The sequence below is a fragment of the Phalacrocorax carbo genome, chromosome 11 (genome assembly GCF_963921805.1).
Source record: "Phalacrocorax carbo chromosome 11, bPhaCar2.1, whole genome shotgun sequence".
Classification (NCBI taxonomy): Eukaryota; Metazoa; Chordata; class Aves; order Suliformes; family Phalacrocoracidae; genus Phalacrocorax; species Phalacrocorax carbo.
Window position 1 is genome coordinate 21,025,568 of NC_087523.1, and position 25,157 is coordinate 21,050,724.

Consider the following 25,157-nt stretch of genomic DNA (forward strand, 5'->3'; position numbering starts at 1 on the left):
CCTGTGTAATTACACTAACTGTAGTGAAGTTACTGCTGATTCATACCAAGAAAAGAATCAGGCCAAGCACGCAGCTCCAGCTGAAGTCAGAGAGAGACATTGCATAAGGAAGCTTGCAGGAGGCTATTTGTGTCTTGTCTGTGTCTTTGAAAAAGAGACAGAAGGAAAGTGCTTCAGGCCATCCTCTGGCTTCAAAACATATGCATACGCTAACTGGGAGCATCAGAAGTTTATATATGTGGAAGGTGCTTTCGAGGATGAGCTCTGATGTGCATTCTCACCACAAATGGAACATGACAGTGGAGAATCTACACGATGTTAAAGCTCCAGCTTGCTCCTTTTTCATTTCCTTGCCTATAGTTTAAAACTATGTATTGAGGAGAATAAGTTGACTCCTTTATACCAGTTGGAAGCCTCCTACTAGCAGGCTTGCTTTTCTCAGTAGACTTTTCACAAACTTCTGCTTAGTAATGTACAGATCCGTAAGACTACAGGTTATATAGTTACATATAAATACAGTAATATAGTTATATATTTTGGCTGTAGATGTTTTCAGATAACCCTGTTCCTGGTTTTCCTTTACTATATTATTAAAAATCATGTTTCCACTATGTCTAGCATTGGTGAAAGAGGTCCAGCCTCAGTATGGAAAACAAAACGTGTCTTTGGCAACTGAGTAGCTACAAAACAGAGAGCAAGTGGGGAAATTTCCACCCAATGCCCGAACAATCTACTTCAGTCTCAATCACAGAGTCAGGATACGAAGGACATTCTCCAAACAAATTAATAAGCCTTCATAAGCTTTTCAAAATTGGACTGCTTGAAAAGCAGCTATTATCTCTGATCTGTAATTTTGATAGTTTCTACCCTGGGCACTACAGTTGTCACAAGCAAGTTACAAATTCTCTCTCCCAAGTTACTGTACCTTGACGTAGGCAACAATTTTAAGGGAGATAGTTGCAAGATAGAGGGAGTTCATTGCAAAATCCATCAGATTCCACCAGTCATGTACATACTCATTGAATCCACCATCCCACATTTCCTTGATTTCTCCCCAGATAAAACCTGTAGAAAGAAAGAGAGTTCATTGTCGTGACAAGGTATTATTTGCCATTAAAGCACTGTGTATATCTGATGTGATAAAAGACAATTCTAAATTAACAGGTTGGAAAAAACGTCTCATCCCTCCTGTCTTCTCCAAAGTATAACACTGCTGATTATGAGACATTTTACAACTCTGTGGGGAATGTAGTCTAGAGAGATATGAAAAAGACCTAGGTTTCCTAGACAGGGCTCCATATACACACACAAGGAGACTGCTTGAAACATACGTTAATTATAACTCATATGAGTGAATTGGCTCGGATGAAATGTGTCCTGCATGAATAAACTATTTAAGCAACTGTATTTGGTATAGTTTTTAATACACTGTCTGCTCTCATACAAACTATAAGTAATTCATTGCTCAGTTGGACAGTACTGATTTTTCCTGACCTTCTCTGCAGAACATGCAACAGTAGTACCAGCTTCTGTGTGCCAGTATTTTTCCTCCCTGACCTGGAAATATCACACCAAAGAAGGAAGAAGTGAATTCATTCTCTAGGCTCGGTCACTGTATTTATGCAACTTGCTGCACAAAACGCCCGTAGGGACTATTTGTGAAAAAAGGCAGGACTCAGCATGAAAACAGGGCACTGCAGCCTGGCATCGCGTCTCTCAGCAATGACTCACCTAATGTCAAATATGGCTATGGGATTTGCGAGGTGAAGATTTGTTCCCGAGGACACGGCCAGAGCCCATCATCTCACCTCTGAAATGCCTTCTGGTAACAATTTTTGGCACTTGCTAACCTTCACTATACCTCTTTGCAGCTGGAGGGGTGAGGGGCAGCTTCTGAAGTTCATTATCAAACTGCTAAACTCACAATTCTAATTTTAAGTAACTTATATGCCCTTTACTGTGGGAACCGTTTAAGTATTTTTGTGAGCCTAACTCCCATTAAACAGCAAGTGGCAGCCAGGCTCCTTCATCACCTACATGCTTCTGAGAATGCCTTTACAGCCCCCAGACATTTTCAATTACCCAGTTTTACAGCATTATCCTTGAATGAAGACCTGAAACAAGTGTGACAAGGAAACCAAACCAACAAAATATACCTCCAGGTGCATTACTAATATAGTTACCCAAATTGCTGCCCATACCTAACCGCAGGATGCTGCAGTGGTCACTGAAACACTACTTGCAACTCAAGTTTTAGGACCTGAAAGTTCAATCTGAAGAGCAGATAATGTTGAAATTTACTTCTGCAAACATCCAAAGATCAATCTTAGCTCTTCAGCTGCCAGCCAGCAGGTCAATGGTCAGGCAAGCATAATGTCAAGGCCAATAAGGTAATTTTATTACAACTGCCTCCAAATCTTTGCATGCACACAAAAACATAAAATGAAATAAATCAATGGAGAGGAGGCTGTTGAAGAACTCATACGCTGTATTTATAGTGAGTTATCATTGCTGGTTACTATAGTTACAGCAATGCTGTGTGTGTCTGTTCTCTCTCTCCTTTTATAGCGGAACATATTTCTTAAATAATAACATTTAATCTGGTGAAACAGTTCTAATTTCTCCATTTAATAAACAGTCCCACAATACCCCTATTTATCCAAAACAAAGGAGCTCAAAAAGAAGAGCAGACAGCTGTAAGAGGTGATTTTGAAAGGTTTTTTTAATGGATTATCCTTCTTTCATCTGCAAATCAATTTTGCTGAAATTTTCCTCAATTTTAACCATGAAGGGAAGGATAAAGTGAAGAGATCACCTAAGCTTAGAAAAGACATTTAACCTTCGCAGCTTATTCAGAAGTTTCTACTAACAAATGCATTTCAAAGCCATAAATCAGTTCAATAAGATAATGAGGCTTGGGTTACCGTTTGTAAGTTGTGGTAGAGCTATGCAAGGAGCGAAGTGCCCAGGGTCATGATGGAAAGTGATTTGTGACCACGTTTGTAACCCTTACTTTCTTTCTTTGTTTTCCATCAGCAATGTTATGTTTGGCATGAGGAACAGCTAGGTTCGCTCAGCACAGAACCAGCCTGATCCAGAGCCACCACAGAAGCAAGAAGCTGGGGCCCAGCACTACCAGGAGAGGAGCCAGCAGGCACACGAAAGCAGAGGTGGACCTGTAAGAAGCCTTGAGGAGCCGTGAGGAGAGGTCCAGAGATTGAGGTTTGGGAGGCGTGTCCTCAGAAAGCATCAGTGTGGCTTTCCAGGCCACTGACCCCTACTAGAAAGTCACAATTCACTGTTGCCTGACCTCTGGGGTTTTGCACTGAAATGGCCTGGGCTGTACGGACAGAGGCTGGAAGAGAGCTAGAAAGGTGTCGAAACCATTGCCCGTGAGCAGCCTCCCAGTAACAAACCAGCTCACAGTGGTGCTACATATTAACGGCACAGCAAGGGCGATGGGAGCTCAGAGGAGAGATCATGCTTCTAATGGAGTCCACAGGTTTCCACTTGCTGTTGTGTTGGAGCTCAGTTTGAATGGGTAAATACTTCTCTCTCATCAAAACCATATCCAACTATGCTCCTCTGCTCCTCTCCCTCAGTGGCTCTATCTGCTTTCTCCCATCCCATATCCCTACCTCACCCATACATCCTGCCCTCAGGAACACAGACACCTCCTTTTCTTCACAGCTCTGGTTGCCCGAGCCGGATCAGAATAAAAGCCTCACATTTAACCTTCTGATAATAAATACTCCCTCCTTCTGCTTATATTAGAGCTCTTGATATTGATTTGGTCAGTGTTTATCAGCACAGAGGCATAAGGCAGAGTGAGATTTATCTTCCCTTTTCTGCTTCCTATGGGCTGTTTGGGAGTCTGGGAGCCCAGGAATAAACAGGCCTGGTACCTGCACAGTGGCTCCAGAAGCAGATCAGCGAGAAGGTGAAAGAAGAGGCAGTCTCTCGGTGCTGCCTCCTGCCACGCACCAGCCAGCAGAATTAAGCCAGCATGAGAAGCATCACTGTGTGTTACTAGCACGACCCAGAAGCTAATTCCTAACCAGTTCCTCAAACAGAGCATGGGGGAAGCAGGGAGAGAGCTGTCTCTGCTGCAGTTTACTCAGGGTCATGTCTAAAGGCATGTCAGCTGGCAATATGGACAGCAGAAAAGCCCTAGGCCAACAGGATCTGTTGTTCCAGAAGGAGCCCAGCTGTTTTATGCAGTTACTGGAGCTGGCTGCCAAATCTCTTTACATGCTGATGATGCTGAGATCAGGAATGAGTCTCCACACAGTTGCCATGGGTGCGAGTCAGGCGACTGTGGCTCAGGCATTTCTGTGTTTCTGATTTACCTAGAACCCAGGGCAGGATCATCCACTCCACGATGGTGGGAGGTGGTCCCTGCATGTGAAGGTCAGTCCTGACGATGTGCTGCGACGCCAGCAGGAGCATGAAGAGGAAGGTTAGGTAAGAGCCGGTGTGGCAGATAAACTTTATAAATGGCTTTTTAATGAACAGTCCCAGCCTGCTCTTCGGTGCAATCAGATATGCCACGGATAGCACAGGAAATAGCAGTCCAATGGTGACACAGGTCAAGAGTTTTACTGCCCAGTGTTTCCGCCTCCATCCTGGAAAACCATCATACCAAAGTGTTGCTAGTAGCTGCTGGCAGTTTGGCTGAGCAACAAACTGAGGAGAAAAAAAAAAAGAGGAAAGATTAATACTGACTGGTACTTCACATGCACTCCCCCTCATATATGTGTTTGAGCCCACACAGACCTTCATATTAAGTTTGGGGCTGGCTATGGGGTGGAAAAGCATATTTTGGAGACAGAGGTAAGAAAGGAGAGATATTTCACTCTTATTTTTCTACACAGGATTTAAGATTCCTTCTATGAGGTCTTTTCTCTTCAAAGCATCCTTATGTAGATCAGTCACCACACACGAAGCCTCATGCAAAAGTGATACAACAAAAATTACTACAAGCTTTTTCTCTTCCCATGTGTTTCTGTTTCAGCATGTTTCTTTTCAGAATATTTCAGGTTTCAACTGTCTCAAATCACTGTCAGCATTTTTAAGAAGTGACTAAAAGATGAGACAGTAGGGAAAAGGTGTAAAGCTCTGAGAGTGTGTGTGAGAGAGAGAGAGAATGTCTCCAGAAGTGTGTGGGGTGCTGCACGTGGTTTTGTGCAAGGAGACCAGCATATGTGTGTGTGGGATGGGCTGGGCATGAGACAGCAGGCAGTAATGTAAAGTTCAGCCAGGTGACATCTGTTGGGAAGCAGGGCAGCACATTTGTAAATGTGCCTCGCTATTAAGGAAGAGAGCAATTGTAAAATGTAAGAGATTAAACAGAGACAAAAAGAAACCTTTGATCACAGTACCAAAAGTGACACTTGAAAGTTTACTTTCACTCTGTAAAAAATAGCATTACGATGGTGATTTACTGCATCTCAGTGACTCCATACCAGACATGCTCCGGTTGCAACTCCTTCAGACTGTTTTAATACCTAACAGCCCTTGGAATTTCACACTCAAGCCAAAATATTTCTGGCCTATGCCAGAAGACTTCATGTTCCTGATTATACCTGGACAGCCCCATGGCTTTCAAAACTTTTCAGACCCATAGCTAATTAGAGATGTCTGCAAGACCAAGACAACTGTGTTTTTCTTTATGTATTTGATTTCTAATCCATCTTAATGAAGTTATGCTGCCGATCTACTAACTTCAGATTTCTCACTGGGCTCTGCAAGTTCAGAAGAAAATCTCAGCTATTGTTCTGAGGTTGCCTGTTTTACTTATTTTGCTGTAATTAAATCAGAAAAACTGTCCTAGCATGGATACAGTTATCAATAAACAAGCTCCTGTAACACTATAACTACCTCAATGATCTGACACAGCTATATCAGAAAGAATCAGACTTCCAATGGACACAATAGTACTAGCAGCATTCATCAAGGAGAAGAGATCTCTTATAAAGGAGACTCAAAGCGGTGAGTAACCTGAAGATGACGGTACTGTTTATTACACTAGGCTCATCTATACTTAAAAGGCATCTCTGGGAGGGGTGTAGTGCTACCACACTCTACTTCCCCCTCAGAGAAGATTTTATCAGGCAAAGCACTCTTTCACCACTACAATTTAAACCAGCTCTTGGAAGGACTATGCCACAGTAGCAAAGGGACAGGCTTCTGAACACAAGAGTCTTACTGTTTTGCCACCCCAAATTGGTATGATTTTTCCGCCCTGACAGAAGCCCCTGCTACTGCCCCCAGTGCAGACACGGCCTGGGCTAACACCAAATCAGCCACCACATGTGCATTTATGACACAGTGACAAGGCTCTTCTCATGTCTAAAGATACCTAGGACTCCCCGTAGGTCTTAGTCACCAGGAGATCAGATTCAGTGTGAAAGAGACAACTTCTTAATAAAAGCTTTAGCACACACCCGTATCTTTTAAATATTCACTCGCTGCCAAAACTGCCCAATATTGGGAGGACTTTATATGCGCAGTTCTCGGAGCGCTCTGTACAAGCAGAGCACTATCACTGCCATGTTCAAAATGACTAAACCAAGGAAAGGAATCAGCGAAAGGAAAAATAAGTTGCTCAGTCTGATAAAGTCATTGATTTCTGTAGGTATTTTTAGGTTTTGTTAATATATTTTATAAGCTATAACAGGCTGTTTATACCATAATCACACTGGTTTTGGAAGGGGTAGTTCAAATATATGGACTGACAAAAATTAGTGTTGAAAATAAGATCTCCAAGAGGACTATCTGGCATTTATGAAGCTGGATGTTTGTGTTATTACTATAATAACCATGACTGCTGTATCTAACATGCAAGTGACACCGTTCTCCAGAGAGCATCAGAAAAGAAAATTAGAAACATGTTTGATTTGGAATCAGCCTACACATGCATGCAGCAGAAACTGGGCAACAGTTGACATGGTGATGATCGCTAGAAAAAGCCAAGACCTGTTGTCTGTAATGATCAGAAAATATTATTGTAAAATTCCAGGTCTGGGGACAGTGATGAAAGAAGCAAAGCTCCAGAAACTGAAAAAACATCAAGCATCTATTGTCGTTCGGTTGGTTGATTTTTAACCTATGATTTCAGAAGGGTCAGCACGTTATGTCTAAAAGCTAGAAGAAACAGAAGGTTACACTGCTGTATTTTCTCATTTAAGATCACAAACAGGAGCAGTGACCGGATGTGTTCTGCAGTAATTTACATGGTAATAGATGCTGCTGTTTCTCTGAGATGAGGAATAACTACTTTTTTTTTTTTTTTTTGGGGGGGGGGGAATATATATAAAAACACATTTTCTCTTTATCACATATGATCGAAAGCTCTAAGGGGAGAATAAAACTGTTTTTCCCTTGAGTCAAAGTCAGAGTCATTTGAAAAATCAAATGACTATATGTTCCTCTGGTTGCTGTGCAACTTGCAAACATCTTAAAAGTGCCTCTTCTCTGCCTAATAGCTCATTTCTAAAATCTGCTTTCTGTGCTGTATCTGATGTTACTTCTTCAAATGGAGAGAAATTCACACATCGTGAAAGGGCAGCTTTAAAGACTAGCTCGGCAAAAGGGAATGGAAACAGAAAAAGCCATTAAATTTTCCAATCAAGCCCATCCCAACCTCACTGAAAATGCGCCCAAGGGAAATTTAAGCACACCACACAAAGAAACTCTCCCTAATGTCCCAAACCATCAGACGCTGGCTTTATTAAACGTAAGGCTAAGCACTTACCAATGTAGGCTTTTACTAACTCATCTAAGTCCAACCTATTAATCACAGATTTAAAATTAGTAAATACTGCAGCTTAGATCTCAAGTAGTGCAAGGACTACAGCTGAAAAACAAAACTTCTGATGTGCAGAAACACTGGAATTCTGAATTATAATGAAGAAGTCAACCAAGCCCTTGGTGTGCCGCCTAGAGAACCAATTACTTTTCAGTAACTTTGTGTTAACTTCAATGAATAGAAAAACTAGCTATTTCCCTAAGTAGTCCTGTGAATGTTGGCCTCATCCTTGCTTCTGGGTGTTGTTACCTAGACTAAACCACCAACTTCATTGACTAGGCTAAACCGCTGAACGCTCACATCAAAAGAGATTGCCTAGGATTCATACTGCTAAATCAGTGCACATAAAATAGAAAAACATGAAAAAAAGATCAGCTTTAGCCCTTTTAGGTATGAAAATTTTAGCCTTTTAGCCTGAAATTGTTATAATATCATGGAACTTTTGTTATCATTCATAATTTCAAATTTCTTCATAAAGTTAAGGAAACAATCTTATTTCTACTTTTCAAACAGACAGAACTGAGATCTGGAAAAGCAAGCTGACTTCTCCAACACTACCTATGCCAAGGCACTTCCTGAGTACAAGTTCAATTTCCATGTACGTTGGGTCCCAAATATGATTTGTCACCTTTTTGCAAAGCCTTTCATTTGCCATAGATAGAAATAGCGCACGTGTATATCATAGCCTTTTATCATTTCACATGAAGATACCACGAGACAGGATTTGACATCAGTTAAATTTTCTGCACAAAGAGATCGTGATCATATAAACTGCATATTGTCCCAGGTTTGTGGATGGTTTGGAATCAGAGGCAGATGTACTGTACCAGAAGCTCTCTATTTGTTTAAGAAGATGACCATATGACTTGCGAACAGTGTATCTCTCCAGTACGTAACAAGCATGGTATCGAGCATCTTTTTCAAGGACTGCTGCAATATAGCAGCCTCCAATCTCTATTGCAAATGGCAGCACAAGACATCACCCCACAGACATGATGGAGAATGTTCTGACTGCTGCATTAACGAAAAGAAATGCTTCCAGAAGGTGGCATTTATACTAAAATTCAGCTAACCTATGAACTAAACACTCAATGATATGAAGCCTGTGGTAGTGCTGGCATAACATTGTCCAGGATTGTCCCTACCTGTAGACAAAGCCTGTAGATAGCTTTTTAGGGGACGTAACCCGAAGAGCAAGCTCCTTCTCCATTATCTGTTGAGCAGAACCTGTCCCTACCTGAAGATACAGTTCACTTAATGACCAGGAGATAAGACGCAACTCAGAGTACCTTCTTGTGAGGACAATGCCACTGTGTCACCGGTGGGCAAGATGCTCAGTCTCCTGGCTTCTGAAAATGGGGATAAGTATCTTTGCCTTTCCAAGAAGTGAGATCACAGCAACTTCAGTCATGGTTGGGAAGCACTTTGAGGGTAGAGGCTACTGCAGTACAAAGTCTTTTATGTTCTCTCTTTCTCCTTTCAGTCTTGCCAGGGTCTCTGTGTAACATTTGGCTTGCAGCCGGATTGTGCTATTAGAGAATTTCATTTTCAATGTTCATCATTGTCACCTGATCCTCTACCAAGGGGAAAATTTTTAAGGGAAAGAAGCAGCTGCGGGATGGAGAGTCTTTTTCTTAATATCTAATCTTTACTGATATTTTTATGTCACCAAAATTCTAATTCTTGGGAATTAAATGCTTTCTGCATGCTGTGCCATTAATATAAATATTAAAGACAGAAATTATGTTCCACCCCCCCTCCCCTTATCTATGGGGAAATCCCTTATCTCTCACAGTCATAAGTAATTTAGGATCAGACACAGATGGGCTGAGATGTGAATGCCTCAGGGAGCAACTGAAATAGCTCCCTGATAGACATCACAGGGGCTGAGCACGGTATATCTCTGCGTTTATTCTGATTATCATGAAGGCTGCCAACAGGCTCTTCTGCTTGGAGTTTGTTGGAGTTCTTTTCTGTACTCTTGCTGTGGATGGTGATAGCGAATGCTCTTCATAGATGAATAAGCACTAATTTGTAACTGCAGAGCCCTGTGTTAATAAGCGGGACCGAGTTTTTCTATCAGTCAGCTCTATCAGCTCCCAGTGAGGTTACCACTGAGAGCCAAATGTGGCATGGGAGCCATGAAATTAGCTTTAGTTCCCCTGCCTGACACTCACTTCAATATGTTAGATCTCACCAACAGCACTGTATCCCACAGCATCTAAAACATGACAACTGAATACCTGCAAGGTTTCCGTGTTCGGGGGTGCTGTTACATACTGCTGCCCTCTATAATTAAAGCTGTTTTGGCTTTGGAAAGGCAGGTTTTCACACGAACTCACCTAGATTTTGCAGTCTGTGTGACAATCAGGCAACTTCAGTGTCTGCTGTAGTAGCATAAGTACGTATTTTAGCTAGATCTGTAAATAATATAGATTTATTGTGAATCCAATTCTATCTTGAAAAGGATAAAAGCTATTGCCACTGTCCACTCAGCAGAAAGCTCTGTCCCATCCTGCAGAGGTACGGCCTTGCACCCTCTCTCTGGCAGATGGAAGGGAGGTGTCTCTGAAGACACACGTCTGTCCCCAGTGCTGGTGAGTGCAGTGTGGCCAGGGAGGGCTGGGAGCAGCAGGTCTATGCCCCATTTCACCCCAGGTTGCTAGCAGGCGTGACCTACCCAGGCACAGACCTATCTACTCCACACCCATCAATACAAGTGCAGATGGACTGGGGAGAGAGCAGCCTTTTCCACTCGAGTTTTCAGAATCAATTGGCTAGAATGTCTTTCCTCCCATGAAGATACAGGAAATTTCTACACAGTTAGTCCAGCCACAGTTAATCACTCAGGTTTATCAGTCAATGCCAAATCTTAATGTCTTAAACCACAAAGCTTAGTACACACTGTCCAATAGCCCAAACATGCTGTAACACTTGGCACAATGACAACAGGCGTATGGACCACACTGTGCAATGAAGTGATCCTCTTTAACTTTGACTTCAGGAATATGAAATGGCATGCAAAGAAATGAAATAAAATCCATCTTCTTCCTACACTCCCAAATCCTGCGGGAGCTCCTGCTCAGAACCAAGTAGGACAACAGGCTTCCAGTGCAACAGACAAACCACTGCCTCCGTTTTGTACCAAGGACAGGATCTCCTGAGGAAGAAAGGAAATGTGGTTGTTTTATCAGTTTGATTGCTCTTAAAGGAAATTCCAGCGGGCAATACTCAAAGAAATAAATTTCTAAATTAGACCAAGACAGAAGAGCGAAACTATATGTGGCCTAATTTGATGTCTGCTGCAGAAAGCCAGTAAGCCCTACGAGATCAGATATTCTACATAAGAAATACCAGCCTCCTTGAGTTTGCAGTGTTGCAAACAGTGACATGAATAAGAAAATCCTCTTTTCCAGCACATTTCTTTTTAGATTTCAACCTTGTTAATGACTGCAAAGTTATTTACATTCTGCTGCTGAAGTGTCAGTTGCAGAGGGTAAACGCCTAATGGTTGTTCATCCTGTTAATTAAGTACTTTCTGCAGCAGGAAAAAAAAAGGAAGAAATGAGACAAAGAATTTTGAGGGGAGGCTGTATAACTCAGCAAAAAAGGACTACAACTCACCATTCCTCATCAGGCACTTCCAAGAGATAATGTTTTTTTCTCAGGAAAATATAGGATGAATATCCTATCAAAAACACAGCTGCTACTCACATGCCCGTTACAGTGAAGCACTGATGCAAATCCAAATGGCAGTCATTCCTGCCATTAAGAAGATCACTAGCTGAGCTGGAAGAGTCCTTCAAGAAAACCAGGTGCTTCCCAAATCACTCAATCCCTCTGCTGGTGAATAAAACAAATGCCAGATCCTCTACAGATGAACATATGGCCTCAAATTATACAGAATTTTGTCTTATCTGTTCTTAAAATATTTTAAGTGATGATGGCACATGATTCTTAACTACAGGTCTCCTATCGATAACACATCTCTTGATGGCAGCAGACATGAGCTCAGCTTAAGCAGCAGCAATTGGCAATCCACCCGTGATGTGAACGCTGGCAAAAGGCAGGACTGAATAACCTCTAAAAGCCTGCTATAGTTCCATCAAAACTCGTAGTTTTCACAAATATATGTTGGATTGGTTTAAATATTTAAATAAAAGAGGTCCCACATCCTAGAGCAAAGGTAGAAGCTTGCAAATCGTGGGTACCTACCCACGGAAGAAGCAATTAACAAAGTATTTAAGCTTGAAATTAAATCCATTTCTACTCAGAGCGCTTAAATGTATGTTTACCTACAGGTTTGTATTTACGGCCTGTGTCAGCAGGATTTAAGTGCAGGCATAAATTCTGCACTGAATAAAAGCAAGCTGCTGCATGATGCTTCTGGAGGCCAACCTCTATTAGCAAATGCCCCACCAGAACACAGTTCGTCTGGGCCAAACCCTGAGCATAAGCAAAATTTTCAGCATTTATTTTAGCAGACGGGAGACTACAGTTGATAAATAAATTCCTGTAGGAAGTATTTCAGCAAACATTCCAGGATACAGTTCTGTTACAAAGATTAAGTAGGCATAGACTGGGTTTCCAAAGACAGTGCTGCAGTACAAGCAAGTGCTGAATATGAGCGATATACCCAAGACAGACAGTCAGTTAATTCACAGCGCACTAACTGGTTTCCAAGAGCTGAACGGGGGATATCAAACACATCCTACAGAAGCACTGAAAAAACGCTCAGGCTAAAAAATCTTCAAATACAAATCTTCCAGAATTTCCTAAGTCCTCTTGCAGGTGGCACTTCAAGAGTTACAGATCTTGCAAATGAATACCAGGAGCTCTCACAGGCTTTAGCTGAAGTGGAGAAGGTATTGACTTTTAAGTAAAAGGCTGGGTTTATTCTCCCTAGTGAATTTCTAACATTTACATTAAATAAGTGATAAGTAAAGCAAACATGAGAATTTTAAAAGTCATTCACAAGCATTTTTAAATACATACCTACTTTACCCTATTAGTGTCAATAAAAAGTTCTAAAAATATTTTTCATTTACTTCCTTTCTGACCTGAGAAATAGCTATGCTGAAACTATTTAGTTGTGGTTTCTTTCTTCTTTCTACCTTACTTTCTCCTGAATGAGAAAATTTACTCTAATGTCCAAGAAAGAACAGACCAGCATACTATAAACACTTCTCACGTTCCTGGGAACCTCTAAAGGCTACCCCTGCTTCTGAGTAATAGCACCATTGTAGGGAAAGCGGGAGATATTCTTTGCTGAAGGATGTTTACTCAGGCAGCTGCAGTTTGTAGAGAAAGAATAAGAACACAAAAACTGCAGTCATACCTTTTAAAGGCCATTCAGCTCAAGATCTCAGTTTGTGGGGGGTTATGATTAACCCATCTATCCGTCTCACTTTTCTTGGAGTGAAGAACTATGAGGCAATTGTGTTCTCAATCATGACACACCTAAATGGCTCGTCTGGATGATGATGGGTCTGATGTATACGTAAGAGGTGTAAGGGGAGTGGAATCTCAGTTCTTTTCTCTCTAGACCTTCATAGCACTCCTCATTCAATAAGCGACAGACGTTAAGCTGAAATTCACAGATGTCAGATAAATAACAATGACCACTTCTACACCCAAAAGGGAGAATCCATAGCAATATTTTTTCCACAGAGTTTATTATTTCAGGATATCATTCAAAGTGAAGTATGAAATAACATGATATACTCTTCACCACTGACGTTAAGCTGATTCTGAAAGACACTCTAGACCTGACACAGTAAGACTGAACACTTAGCTTATACAATATACAAGGCGTCACTTCTCCTTTCCAGTTTCTGTTGTCTACAGAAAGCAAATCAATCATGTCCTGTACTTTAACTTTGGCTTCCCAAGCCTCTTCTCTTGCTGGCAAGAAGACTGATGGGATACAGGACGTTAAGGGAACTGACAAACTCACTAAATCATTCTTGGATGTTCTTAAAACAGTGGCAATCCCTTTAGCTTTCAACGTATTTCCTGTCTTAATCCAAGAGACCATTTAAGTCAGAGGCACGAGGCACCAAAAATTACTTAAAGAATGATCCAGGCACTTAGTGCCTGCTACACATCACACTAACACAAGCAAAGTCCTTGTCCTTGACTGTCATAACGGTCTTATGTTGTTTTTTCAAATTCGTGTGTGGCAAGATTAGTCAGAGATGATTTTGCTGTCAAAAGATAGTCTTCTGCAGTTCTGTTCTGTGACAGCTGCAATATGTGGCTAACCTTCATCAGGTTGGAACATTCTGGTGTTACGTGAATAATACACCAAATAATACTTTTCCTCAAATAAACATTATGTCCACTTTGTCAAACTGATGAACCATCAGTTCTCTGAATATTTCTTCTTCTACCAAGTTTGGAGGGAAGTTACGCTTAAATGCCACTTATTCTGGTTTTTGTAACACAGTGCAGCTGTACAGGTTAAATTTCCGTGTTTATTTCCAAAACAGAACAAATAGATCTGGTAACTGCACAAACCCATAGAGTAGGGGCTCAAAGATACGCACCACTCACCCTGAGGCCCCACCAGCATCAGCAGGAAGGACTGTTTTAAGGCTGCAAATGCAGATAAGACTCCCCACCTGTCACCCCAAAGTCCAGCCACCGAGACTGTTAATAACAGCTCAGTTGGTACCACATGCATGGAAGACTTTGTAATGTGGTCATCTGCCTGCTGGGATCGAGTCTGAGGAAAAAAACAGCTTCATTTAGCATAGGTCACTGTTCACACATCAGATGGCAACTTTGCTGCTTACAATAATGAGTGAATGTATGCTGTTGGAAAATGAAAGGTGACATCCGGACATTCAGTGCTTTAGAAATCCCTAAACCCACATTCTGGTGGGGCGTAGGACAGATATGGAAGTAGCATAACTGCACCATCCTCACCATCTAATACCATAAGGGATATGGACGTTCCAGGCCACTAGAAAGGGAAAGAGCTTCCACATGAAGCAGACCTCCTTCCCCCATCTAGTCCTAATAAAGATCTTTTCATGACATGGTATGATTTAATTCTAGAAGCCTGAAAGTAAAAGCCTGTTTATTAATCTTCTGAGCTGTGCAGCCTCGCTGCAAAGCTAGGTTTTTATTATGCCTTTAAAGAGCACAATACAAATATTCAGCCCTGTATCATTATACCTCCAGGCAGTGTGTCAAGAAAACAGACAAAACCACGTGAGAATAACATAGCACTGCCTGCAAGCAAAGAACAATTTGTGGCTATCCATCAAGATACCTGAACAGCTTTCAAAACAAGTAAACAAGGTGCAGTAGATGAGCTTTGATTTCAAAGACCTTGCACTTCATTTTTCATGCATCTCTGATATTTTTAAAAGCTCTTTTTATAAACTAACTGAAGTGCCCTTAGAAATTCGCCGGGTTTATGCATACTCCCTGGAGAACGATGCTGTGCTTCTAACTGCAGCCACACAGTTGACAAGAGTCAAGACGCAGCTGAAAAATATGTGGCATGGCAGGAATGATTATTCATTCACTCCAGTACTGTATCTCAGGAGGTACTTGTCTACATAAATGTCTTGGAAAAAAAAGAACTAAAACTTCTGAAGCTTCATCCTGAAGAGAAAACAGCGAAGAGCACTGGTTTTAAATTAGAAAAGCAAACAATTCTACTTCTTTCCTGTCATTGATTTAGAGTTCAGCGAGTAAGAGTGACTAAGGTTAAGGTTTCTGAGAGGGAATTTCATGCACTCCTTTGATCTAATTCAGTAAAGTACTAAGCAATATAGTCATAGGTAAAATACGTTTTTTTTTCCGAGTGCTTTGCATTGTGTGTGTTTCTTAAAGACACATACACTAAACCTGCACGTCTGCAACTAAGTACCAGAAAAGTGCAAAGCACTAAAAACGCACTGCTGCGATGTTTCACTTCATCCTGAGGATGTGAACAATCTGTGATGGAGAGCAGGAAAGCAGGAATAGGCTGAATGTGTATTGCCATTCTTGTGGCTTAGCAGAATGTTATATACAAAGGGAAATCTGCCCTTTTAGACCCGGCTCACTGCTACACTGCGGTTGGTTTACATAATTTTGGCAATATAAAAAAACCTTAAAGGACACAAAAATTCTGTTAGCATTCAGCTTATGCACTGATTCTCCAGTCAGCAATGCTACGCTGTACAGACAACTGTGCTTTATGACTTTTCCCCATCTTTTCTTAGAAATGCAAACAAATTAACAAATGCAGAGCTAATTCGATGCCAGAAGAGCTTAGTGAAGATTGATCCCCAACAGCTGAGTTGTGCCTTTTCTTATTAAGTCTTCAGCAACTTTCTCCTTCCAAAATTAGTCATGAGTAAAAGAATTTGAAAAGTAGTAATATGAAGACAAATGCCATATACTACAGAGCATTTATGAAAAGACTACTTGTCTATCAGACCACGAATTCCCGTGATCCTACAAAAATAATTTCTTTCAGAAGTGGACTGAGAAAACTGACGTGTCTGTGCTGGATCTAACTCATCATGTTTCGCAGTGTACTATGGCTCTCCTCATTTTTTTCTAACGTTTTGTGACTGCCATGCGAACAGCAATCCCAACTATTGAATCTTTCCTATCTTCTAAAGAAATCATCAGGGCCCTTTTGTAATTTGAAACTGAGAACACAACCATTCTACACTTAAGATGAGATCGAGAGGGAGCTTGTGAACATTGCACAGCATGGTTTTGACATTTACTACCATAAAAGATACCACAAAGCTACCTTAGGGCACATTTTAATCTTTCCTGTATAATTGAAATTTTTCCGTCTGTGTAAACAGTAATTTACCTTCTAGGATATATGGGATTATTAAAAACAAGCATGAAAAGCAATACATTTCTTCTCCATTGTTTTGGCCCTCCTCCAAAGGAAAAAGGTCTTCTTCCTCATGAGTGACACATTTGTCAGCTTATAAAATACTTAACGCATATAATGTTTGGGTGAAATAAAAACTTGCACCTCCCAGGCTTTTTTGTTAAAAAAAAAGAAAGAATGGGAGATTTTTCTACCCTTGTAAAGATGAAAACTATATCTGTGTCATGAGGCAGAAATGCACTGGCAGTGGGATTTACCTGGGGATACAGACTGAGGTGGAGCCTTTGTGACGAGGCCAGTATTCCTCTGGAGGTAGGACTGAACTGAAGTGGTTCCCCTCACTAATCCAGCCCTCATCCAGGTTGCTCACTGTGAAGACTGAGGCACACAGGCCAGATCAAAAGACGAAGTTGTGTATATGAGTTTGTTTACTGAATTTGGTGCAGGGAACAGGGATTGGTGTCCGTGGCAGAGCTGACTGCTAATTGTTTGCTAAAAGGTAACATACAAGATCAGATTTCCCTCCAGTAACCAGGTGCCAAAAGATGCAGCTAATTCCACAGTGGAATTTCAAAATGCCTCAGCAAGTTAAGTGTTTAATCTCCAACAGGATTTAGGCATTTAGCCAGATTATATTCTGTTTAAAAACTTATTGCCTACTTACCTGCATATTTAGCAGCCTAACTAGATTTAAAAAGCTCTCCTCCAAGGGCCCAGTTTGGAGCAAGAACTGCCCATAGATGTCTAGCTTTTCTCATCAGGATTTTTTTCAGTCCTGTATGTTCAGTGGCGAAGATCATTAACCTGCACTAGAAATTCGAGTGCTGTTACTTTTCTGTACCTGGAACAAACCAGCGCCTACTCTTCAGTATGGGAGTGCAATGGTGGCGGGGTGGGGGGGAGGGGGAGGGCATGCTGGGTTCATCTGAAATGCCTTGGAGAGAAGAACACTGAATAATGTATCTGGTGCAGAGTACTCTTGAATTCCCAGACCACTTAAGCCAGTGCAAAGAAGAAGTAACTTTAAGATCTTCTCCCTACACAAAACACACAGTGCTGACTCTCCAGCCAAAGGCCATGATCTCTTTATCAGTTTGCTCTTAACTTCTCTAGAAAGAATCTTGAACTTACCTGCCTGATTAAGCTGAAATGGAATGATTTCTTATTCTGGGGGAAAAATTGAGGTTTATTTCACTCAAAGAGAAAAAAGCTACAGGGAATTTGTCTAGCAATGAGTCCAAAATCAATGTAAGATTACATATTCTTTATGCTGAATATAAAGAACTAACAACGGCAGTAACAGTTTACAGCTCAGAAAATAACTAAGGTCCACTTTGGATTTTCACCTTTGGCTACTAGAGATTTGACTTGTAACTTTGTCAACATTAGGATATAAACACTTGAGCAGAACAAGAAGATATACTTTTTAAAAGTCTGCTGTTTCTCTCTGCAGAAGTATCTTTCACAAAATGAGACTTGTTTCTATCTCCCTTCCTGTTCCCCACAAACATTCTCTCAGCCTGATACTCTTCAGTCATGGTTAAAAGGCATTCCTCAGTGTCTCCCTGACAAATGTTCCTACTCACTGTTTTTCAGAAGCTGGCAATGACACTTGTATCTTGCTTGTTGTTTTGATTTGGATTAATTATCACGATAGGAAAACCACTGCAATATTTTGTTGCACACAGACACCATCCTGCAGGATACATCAGGTATTTGTGAATAACCAGATAGGATGAGGGGGTTCAGTAGTGCTGGTTTCCCAAACTCATTCATTCTGCCCCTGCCCGCCAGTATTCCACCTGGAAACAGCACTGACTTGAGCTGGCAACACAGAGCGTATCTGCTATCGTTTATATGCTGCAACTGTCACGAATATGTCAGAAAACATGGAATTTGTCCATATGCTTGGAATTCAGTCAAATATGCCTTAAAAAAAGAGATAAAAACTGTCAAGCAAGCAAGCAAAGATTAAAAATTTGTTACTTTAAATAAAAGAGCTTCAGGACTGTTCAAATACAGTGAACTCCTTCAGACTTGCAGTTTCATAACATGAACGCAAGATAAGGGTAGCCACAGGTTTATGCTTGGACATCAACAGTGAGCCTGAACGGTGACAAGACATTGAAATCAGCAGTGATCTACACGCAGCAGTGCCAGTGGTATCCTGGCTGCTGAAGGGTGGATGTGGGTGCAGTCTCCGTGGCTATCAAGCAAGTAAAAAAACAGAAGTAGAGTTTCCAGCCCTTCTTAGATTCAAGGAACATTTGACCTGATATACCCTATTGCCCTTCTCCAGACTAATTCCTCACTACTTGTTCATGCCCTGAAAGCACTAGGGTGTTACCTAACCCTGTCAGCTAGGGTGAAAAACACCACCTAACATGAAGCCAGTGAGCCTTGCTGACACTCCACTGGAGTGGCCTAGTAAAAGCAGTAAGTGACCGCGCGCTAGATCCCAGAAAGCTTCAGGCTTCGGCTCCAGCTTGTTGCATCAAGCAGCTCGTACCCAGGAGGTGTAACAGACCAAAGGGAAGAAAGAAAAATCTGCATTTTTCACTTCTTGACTATTGTACCTCGGATGACATGAGCAGCCATTAAGGGAGGTGGGATGTATCATACCAAGCTGTCCTCACCTGGCTCAGTGCATAAAACAAAGTGTCAGATACAGGGAAGACAGTGGAAAGAGTAATGTGGCAGGCTTTTCCACCACTCCTGTCACCCTCTGGACAAAGAAGAATGTAATAGACATTGCAATTCAGTTCCTCAACCAAGCAACCTAAATTCCTCCTTCAGATAACCTGGAACATCACTGGCCAACAGTAATACATCATTTACTGAATTCTGTCCAGGTTTGGAAAGAGAAAGAAAATCCAGAGCCAACTAATGAAACTGTTGTCAGCATTCTCCTTGGGTTCATGGCCTTTATTGAATCAACTTATAAATCTCTGGATTTGCAGGGCTTCTGAAAGGCTCTGTGCCCTTTAGCTGAAGTATGTCTTTCCTTTCTGGTACTATGGACGGGAGTTTGAATTTCTGGGAATTGCTTCTCAGTTCCTAAAACACAAATGAATCAAGGAGCAAAAATCAACCTGAGGTGTCTCAGGTGTGAAGAGGTATTTGCATGACATGATCCACTTCCTCACATCACATGAGCATTTTCACCTAACAAAATTGCTGGTAACATGGAGACCTGGGGCAATGAGAGTGCTCTTGACCTCTCTTGCTTTCTTTTGCTGCTGTCGTTTCTCTGGCCCGTATGAGTTAGTGTTGAATGGGCGCTAGGAAGTGTTTGGTGGCTGGAGGAAGTGAATTGTATGTTATATTATTTCCTGCAGTCAAGACCTTCAAGAACCAGGCAACCCATTCCAGCTTTTGGTTCCTGTGTAAAAGCAGCTATTGGGAAAAGCTTTCAGAGCTAACAAACCTGGAAATCTCTGAAGGCTTTGCAGGGGGATGGGTTACAATGAAATGGGATTCAAGTATCTTTGAAAGTGCTGGCGCTGCAGAAGCCATAACCCACTGCAGCAAGTCCTAGTCCTGTTGCCCTCTACTGTCATCAGATTCACACCATCACCAAGGTGCACTGAAGCTCCTGGTTTGTGACTAACCCATTTGCACATGGTTCTCCACTCAATCCAAATTCACCCCTGCTGCCTCTGAGCTAGCAACCCTGAACAAACCCATGGAGACTAGAGAGAGGAATCATTTTACCCAACACATGAAGCCTTCACACACCTTCACATTTCAATGACTCTTACCTCTTTCTGGTGATACTTTATTGCTACCTTTAGCTTTGCCAAATCATGACATTTTTGGGGATCCAGCTCTTCACTTTGATCATCTCTGTGATTGAGAATGATCTCCAATTCCCGGGAACTCCGTGCTTGGTCCAAAAGGTCCTTAGCAAAACGCTTGCACTGCTGTGAAAGCTCTTCATATTCAGCCTTGAACTCATTTTCCACTTTGCTGAGCTCCTTCAGCTCCCAGCCCAGTCGGAAGGCCGTCAAGATGGGGTCCTCGCTTGATAAGGCAATCAACGAAGGGCTGGCTAAGGCTTTGTAGATGTTCAGCCTTGACCTGGAATGCCTCAGGCTGTCCACCTCCGAACTGGAGACACATTCCACACAGTTGCATCTGATCTGGTGTGGGCGTGGAATTGTTACCCGTCTTTGGACAAGCAGTTTGATGATTTCATAGTTGTTGGTGTGAGCCGCCAGCATTATTGGGGTGATATCTGGAGTGAATTCTGAAAACTGGGTGTCCATCATCAAGGTTGGAACCTATATAAAAGGAAAAACCATAGTCATATTTCATGTGGAACAGCAGGAATCAGACGTCCCTCCTTCTTACTTTTGAAGTGATGTCATAACAAAACCATAACAAAACAGAGTTTTTGTTACACCCTCTCTTCTTTAAATCCTGTTGTATCCATGTGCGCGCGCGCACACTGCTATTCTTGAAAACCATCTTCCCCCAAATCATGCCTGTCTGCCTCCTGAGCAGGAACCTGTGACCATGCAGTTCCCACTCTGGTGCAAAGGTCAGGTACATCCCCATCTGAATGCTTTATATGTGAACCTGTTCTGAAATGGGTAGTGTTTCATACACAAAAAAGCAGACTTTTGTAGGACAAAAGGAAGACAAAAGGCCCAGGTAGCTGCACAAAAAGAAAACCTAGAGAAGAGTGAACACAGAAGAGATTTCCACAACTATCATTATTTGCATTATATACCTGCACTAGCAGGCCCTGCACAAATCAAACCAAACACTGGTCTGCAGTTGAGCAAAGCTCTTCCTCACCTTTTCCCTACTGTTTCTATTTGAAAATACTTTTCAGTGGAAGGATACATTACATAACTGCCCTCAGAATAGATTTGTTTTCTTTTTTTAATGGGTTTGAAAAAATTTAAATGTAAAATTAATGAGCCATAGTCCACTACAAATAAGACACTCCAGGGTGTGCATTATTCAGCTACTGTTGCACTTCTCAAAAGATGAGCTTAATGCACACCCTGTTGTGTCTTATTACTATATGCAGAGTGCAAAATTAGACCAAAATGCTCTTACATCCCAAGCACACAGTGTGTTTCCATTTGCAGCACAGGCAGCTCTCTTTGTTGTGTGTTAATCATTACTCAAGCATACTGTACTTCGTGTGTCCACCGCTCTTGCCCTGGCAGTTGGCATCCTGCTGCTCAAGGGGTGATTGCTGGTTTTGGTGAACAGTAGGCCTGCTTCCCCTTGCAAATGTCAAAGGCGTTTCAGAGAGACTATTGTCAAAGAGTCCTAATGACAGGAAACATTACTCAGTCTGTAAAAATCCAGAAGTAAAGCAGCAATAAAGTAGCATGGAGTAACCAGTTAGAAATCCATCTGTAGGATATACTTAAGACTGGTCGTGAGACAGCGTACCTCTAACCACTGAACCCAAGTTCCCTGGGAGTTAAGTGCCTCTATAGAACTAAAGAGCTAAAGACTCCTGGGCTGTAGTTGATCGCTAAACCTCTACATAACCCAGCCGACAGCAGGACAGAGCCTGCTCACAATACCCAGCACTCTCCCAAAGGTTGGCAGCACGCTGAAATGCAGGATTATTTACTGGAGCAGGGCTTACTGGGTGGCTAGAGGTATTGTTGAGAATAATATAAGTCTGCTACCCTCAATGTGGCACATGAGGAGACACACAGGTATAAAGAGGATTTGCAAACAAGGCTGGTCCCTACAGAGGCAGCCAGGAGGGAGCCTATAAATATGGCTCATGGGGAAAAAAGAGAGAATGGTAGTGAAGATTGGCTGTGGGTTATGGAGGACCTGGTGTCTCTGAGCCAGGTTGGATAAATGCATTTTAAGATATCTAATAACAAACAGCTGAAAGCAGTTCTCTTTGTAAAGTCTTTGACTTTCTGTCTTTTCCTTTGCTTAGCTCATTTAGGTAGTTTGTTAAATGTCAGGAGAAAGGTATGGGTTGTTTGCGGTTTTTTTTTTCTCTCTCAGAAGCATCTTTTTAAGCCCTGATGCTTGAATATCTGCGTTTATCTTTCTTCCCCTCCTTTTTCAGTCAGTCACTGGCTGCTGTATTCACAGCCTCTGCCTCAAAGGAAGAATGCTTCCCCCCTCTATCACTCCTATTACTGTCAAGTTTAATCTTGTTTTTCTATATGGAAGCTATTGTACCCTGGGCTGTGAAAAGGATTTTGAGCTTTACACAGATGAGGTATTCATGTTGCTTAAAATATGAAATGGGCACTTGCAGACCAGGTAGTAATGTTATAGGTGGAGATAGTGCTAATCTTGTCTGCTTCTGTCTACTCCTGAGGCTTTCTAAATCCAGATCTAGCGCTAAAAATGGTTGCCCCAAGATTTGGGAACAAATCAGGGGTACCTATCAAATGCTCTCCCATCCCTTATTCTGGCTTAAATCGCAAGCCCTCACCCCAAAAACGGAGCACTACTTTGTTAGGTCTCAGGCAGCCGCTGCATGGAAGACATGTTTTCCTGGGCAGCTTGCAGTATGTTTAATTAAGGGATAAGAAGCGAAATGGTGGTGCGGAGACATAGAGGCTCCCTAGGGTCCAGGAGCAGAACAGTCTAAGGCGTCAAATCACAGGAGCTGAAGCTTATTTCTGATTACAGCTGAGCAGCGAAACAAGCAACCAAAACCCAGAAGAGGAATAGTGTAAACGATGGCTGCTGCAGCCTCTCTTTTCTATGCCTGGCTGGTCCAAAGACCATGTGTTGGTTAAAAGTTGTATGTCTTGGGGTGAATTTTTTTGTTGTCGTCTTGCACAGTGTTTTGATAACCTGCATCTTAACAAACTGTCCTGTTTTACAGATGGGGCTATGCAAAGCAAGCCTTTGCTCTGAAGGCCCTATTCTACCTACTATCACTGGAGGGGCAGCAGAGATTACACCAATGCATTGTAATTGCTGATGTTTCTCCTGCACTACTGTGACAGGTTGAGATCACGTTTAGATCAGCTTCTTCTAAGTCTTGGGTTAACTTACAGTGATGGAAGCAGAAGAGGAATAAATTATTCTATCCCAAGGGCTCTGCTAAGCTCTTCCAAGGTTATTTTCATTAAGTGACCTGAATAACAAATTCTTTTCCATTAACCTCATCACCTGACACAAGCTGTTAAGCTGAGTCCTTCAGAACCTTATTGTCACTACTTGCATAGGAGCATGTGCCTTGTCCATATTTCATCTTGGTAATGTTCGCTTAAGAAATTAATGATACCATTAACAACATGTGATTGAATGCTTGTTACCATCTTTCTAGACTTAATCCTCATAAAGGTAGGCTGCTTAGCACTGTACCACCCCTTCCCTGAACAACACTGCAGCAAGTGAAAAATCTCCTTTTTAAATAAAGGCGTGGGGAGAAACAAGCTTCATTCATTATAGGAGAAGAAAATGGAGGATTTGCTCACATAAAAACACTGTTCAGTACAGCTAGGGCCTCTTCTGAACGGAAAAACAAGTTTTCCAGTAAATAGTGCACAGCTGGAAAGAAGCTCTGGATAGGAAGAGCAGGAATCTCTGCTCATGTTAGTAACCGGTACAGAGTAAGAGGAGCAGAACTACAGGGCAAAAAAAAAAAAAACCCTGGCACTGAAGACCCAATGGCCTTGTTGCAGGTCTTTGAGGATTTTTACTTTGGACTTAATCTAGTCTGGTATCTGAGTGCCCCTGGAGCACATCCTCTGGTTTAATGTGTAAAAGCAGTCCAGCCCAAGGTGTCTGAGATGGCTCAGCAATGTGAACCAAAGAGCAGTAAATGGGAAGGTTAAGGAGATACACCTCAAAAGCACACTCCTCAACCAAACTAAAGACCAATATGAATGCATCTTTTGTCTTTTATGGACCCTGGAACATAATATCCATGTTTAAACACCAGAAGATTTCAAAGCAAGCTATAATGTTTCCACAGCATCTGTCATCTATCTATGCATATAAAAAAGACAACTAGGTGAAAAAACAGCTGTTCTGCAGCAAAGGAACTTGCCAGTTAAGTGCAAAATCTTGAACTCTGAGGAAAGAGCCTGGTTCTGTCTAGTGACTATTTGGGGGTGGTTTTCTGTTCCTTTCTCCATGTCTTACGCTTTTCCACCCCTCTGTATTGACAGTCGTCCTGATTATGGTCTGGTAACCCTACCAGACATTAGTCTCCCTTCAAGTTCAGGTCCCTCAGTGTTCACCCTCTCTGGTGCTCACAGCTGCAGTCTCCGCAGGTAACCCTTCAGTGCTTCAGACCTAAACTGAAAAGAGAATATCCAGAAAGTACAGCAAAAGCCTAACCACACAATCCTTCACTTTCTTATTTTGTTAATCTCTAACTGGAAGCTTCTTGGGTCAAAGACAGCCTAAATATGCATCTGGTCTGGCATTGAGAATGCTGCCGATTTTGTTTGAAGATAACTAATAATACTTTTACCTGTTACAGGCAGAATTCCCACATTTTCAAGCCATCTCCATTCCATAAACTAG

At 41.8% G+C, this 25,157-nt stretch overlaps 1 protein-coding gene across 1 annotated transcript in view; it reads right to left on the reverse strand.

The window, feature by feature from the left end:
* The window catches only part of TRPC5 (transient receptor potential cation channel subfamily C member 5), a 73,873-nt gene that overhangs the window by 37,001 nt on the left and 11,715 nt on the right, over positions 1–25,157 (reverse strand). The window contains exons 2-4 of the mRNA XM_064463375.1: positions 20,429–20,950; positions 4,350–4,686; positions 926–1,065 (exon numbers count right to left, since the gene is read on the reverse strand). Of these exons, the coding sequence (XP_064319445.1) occupies positions 926–1,065; positions 4,350–4,686; positions 20,429–20,950 (999 nt within the window). The remainder of the gene's footprint in view (positions 1–925; positions 1,066–4,349; positions 4,687–20,428; positions 20,951–25,157) is intronic.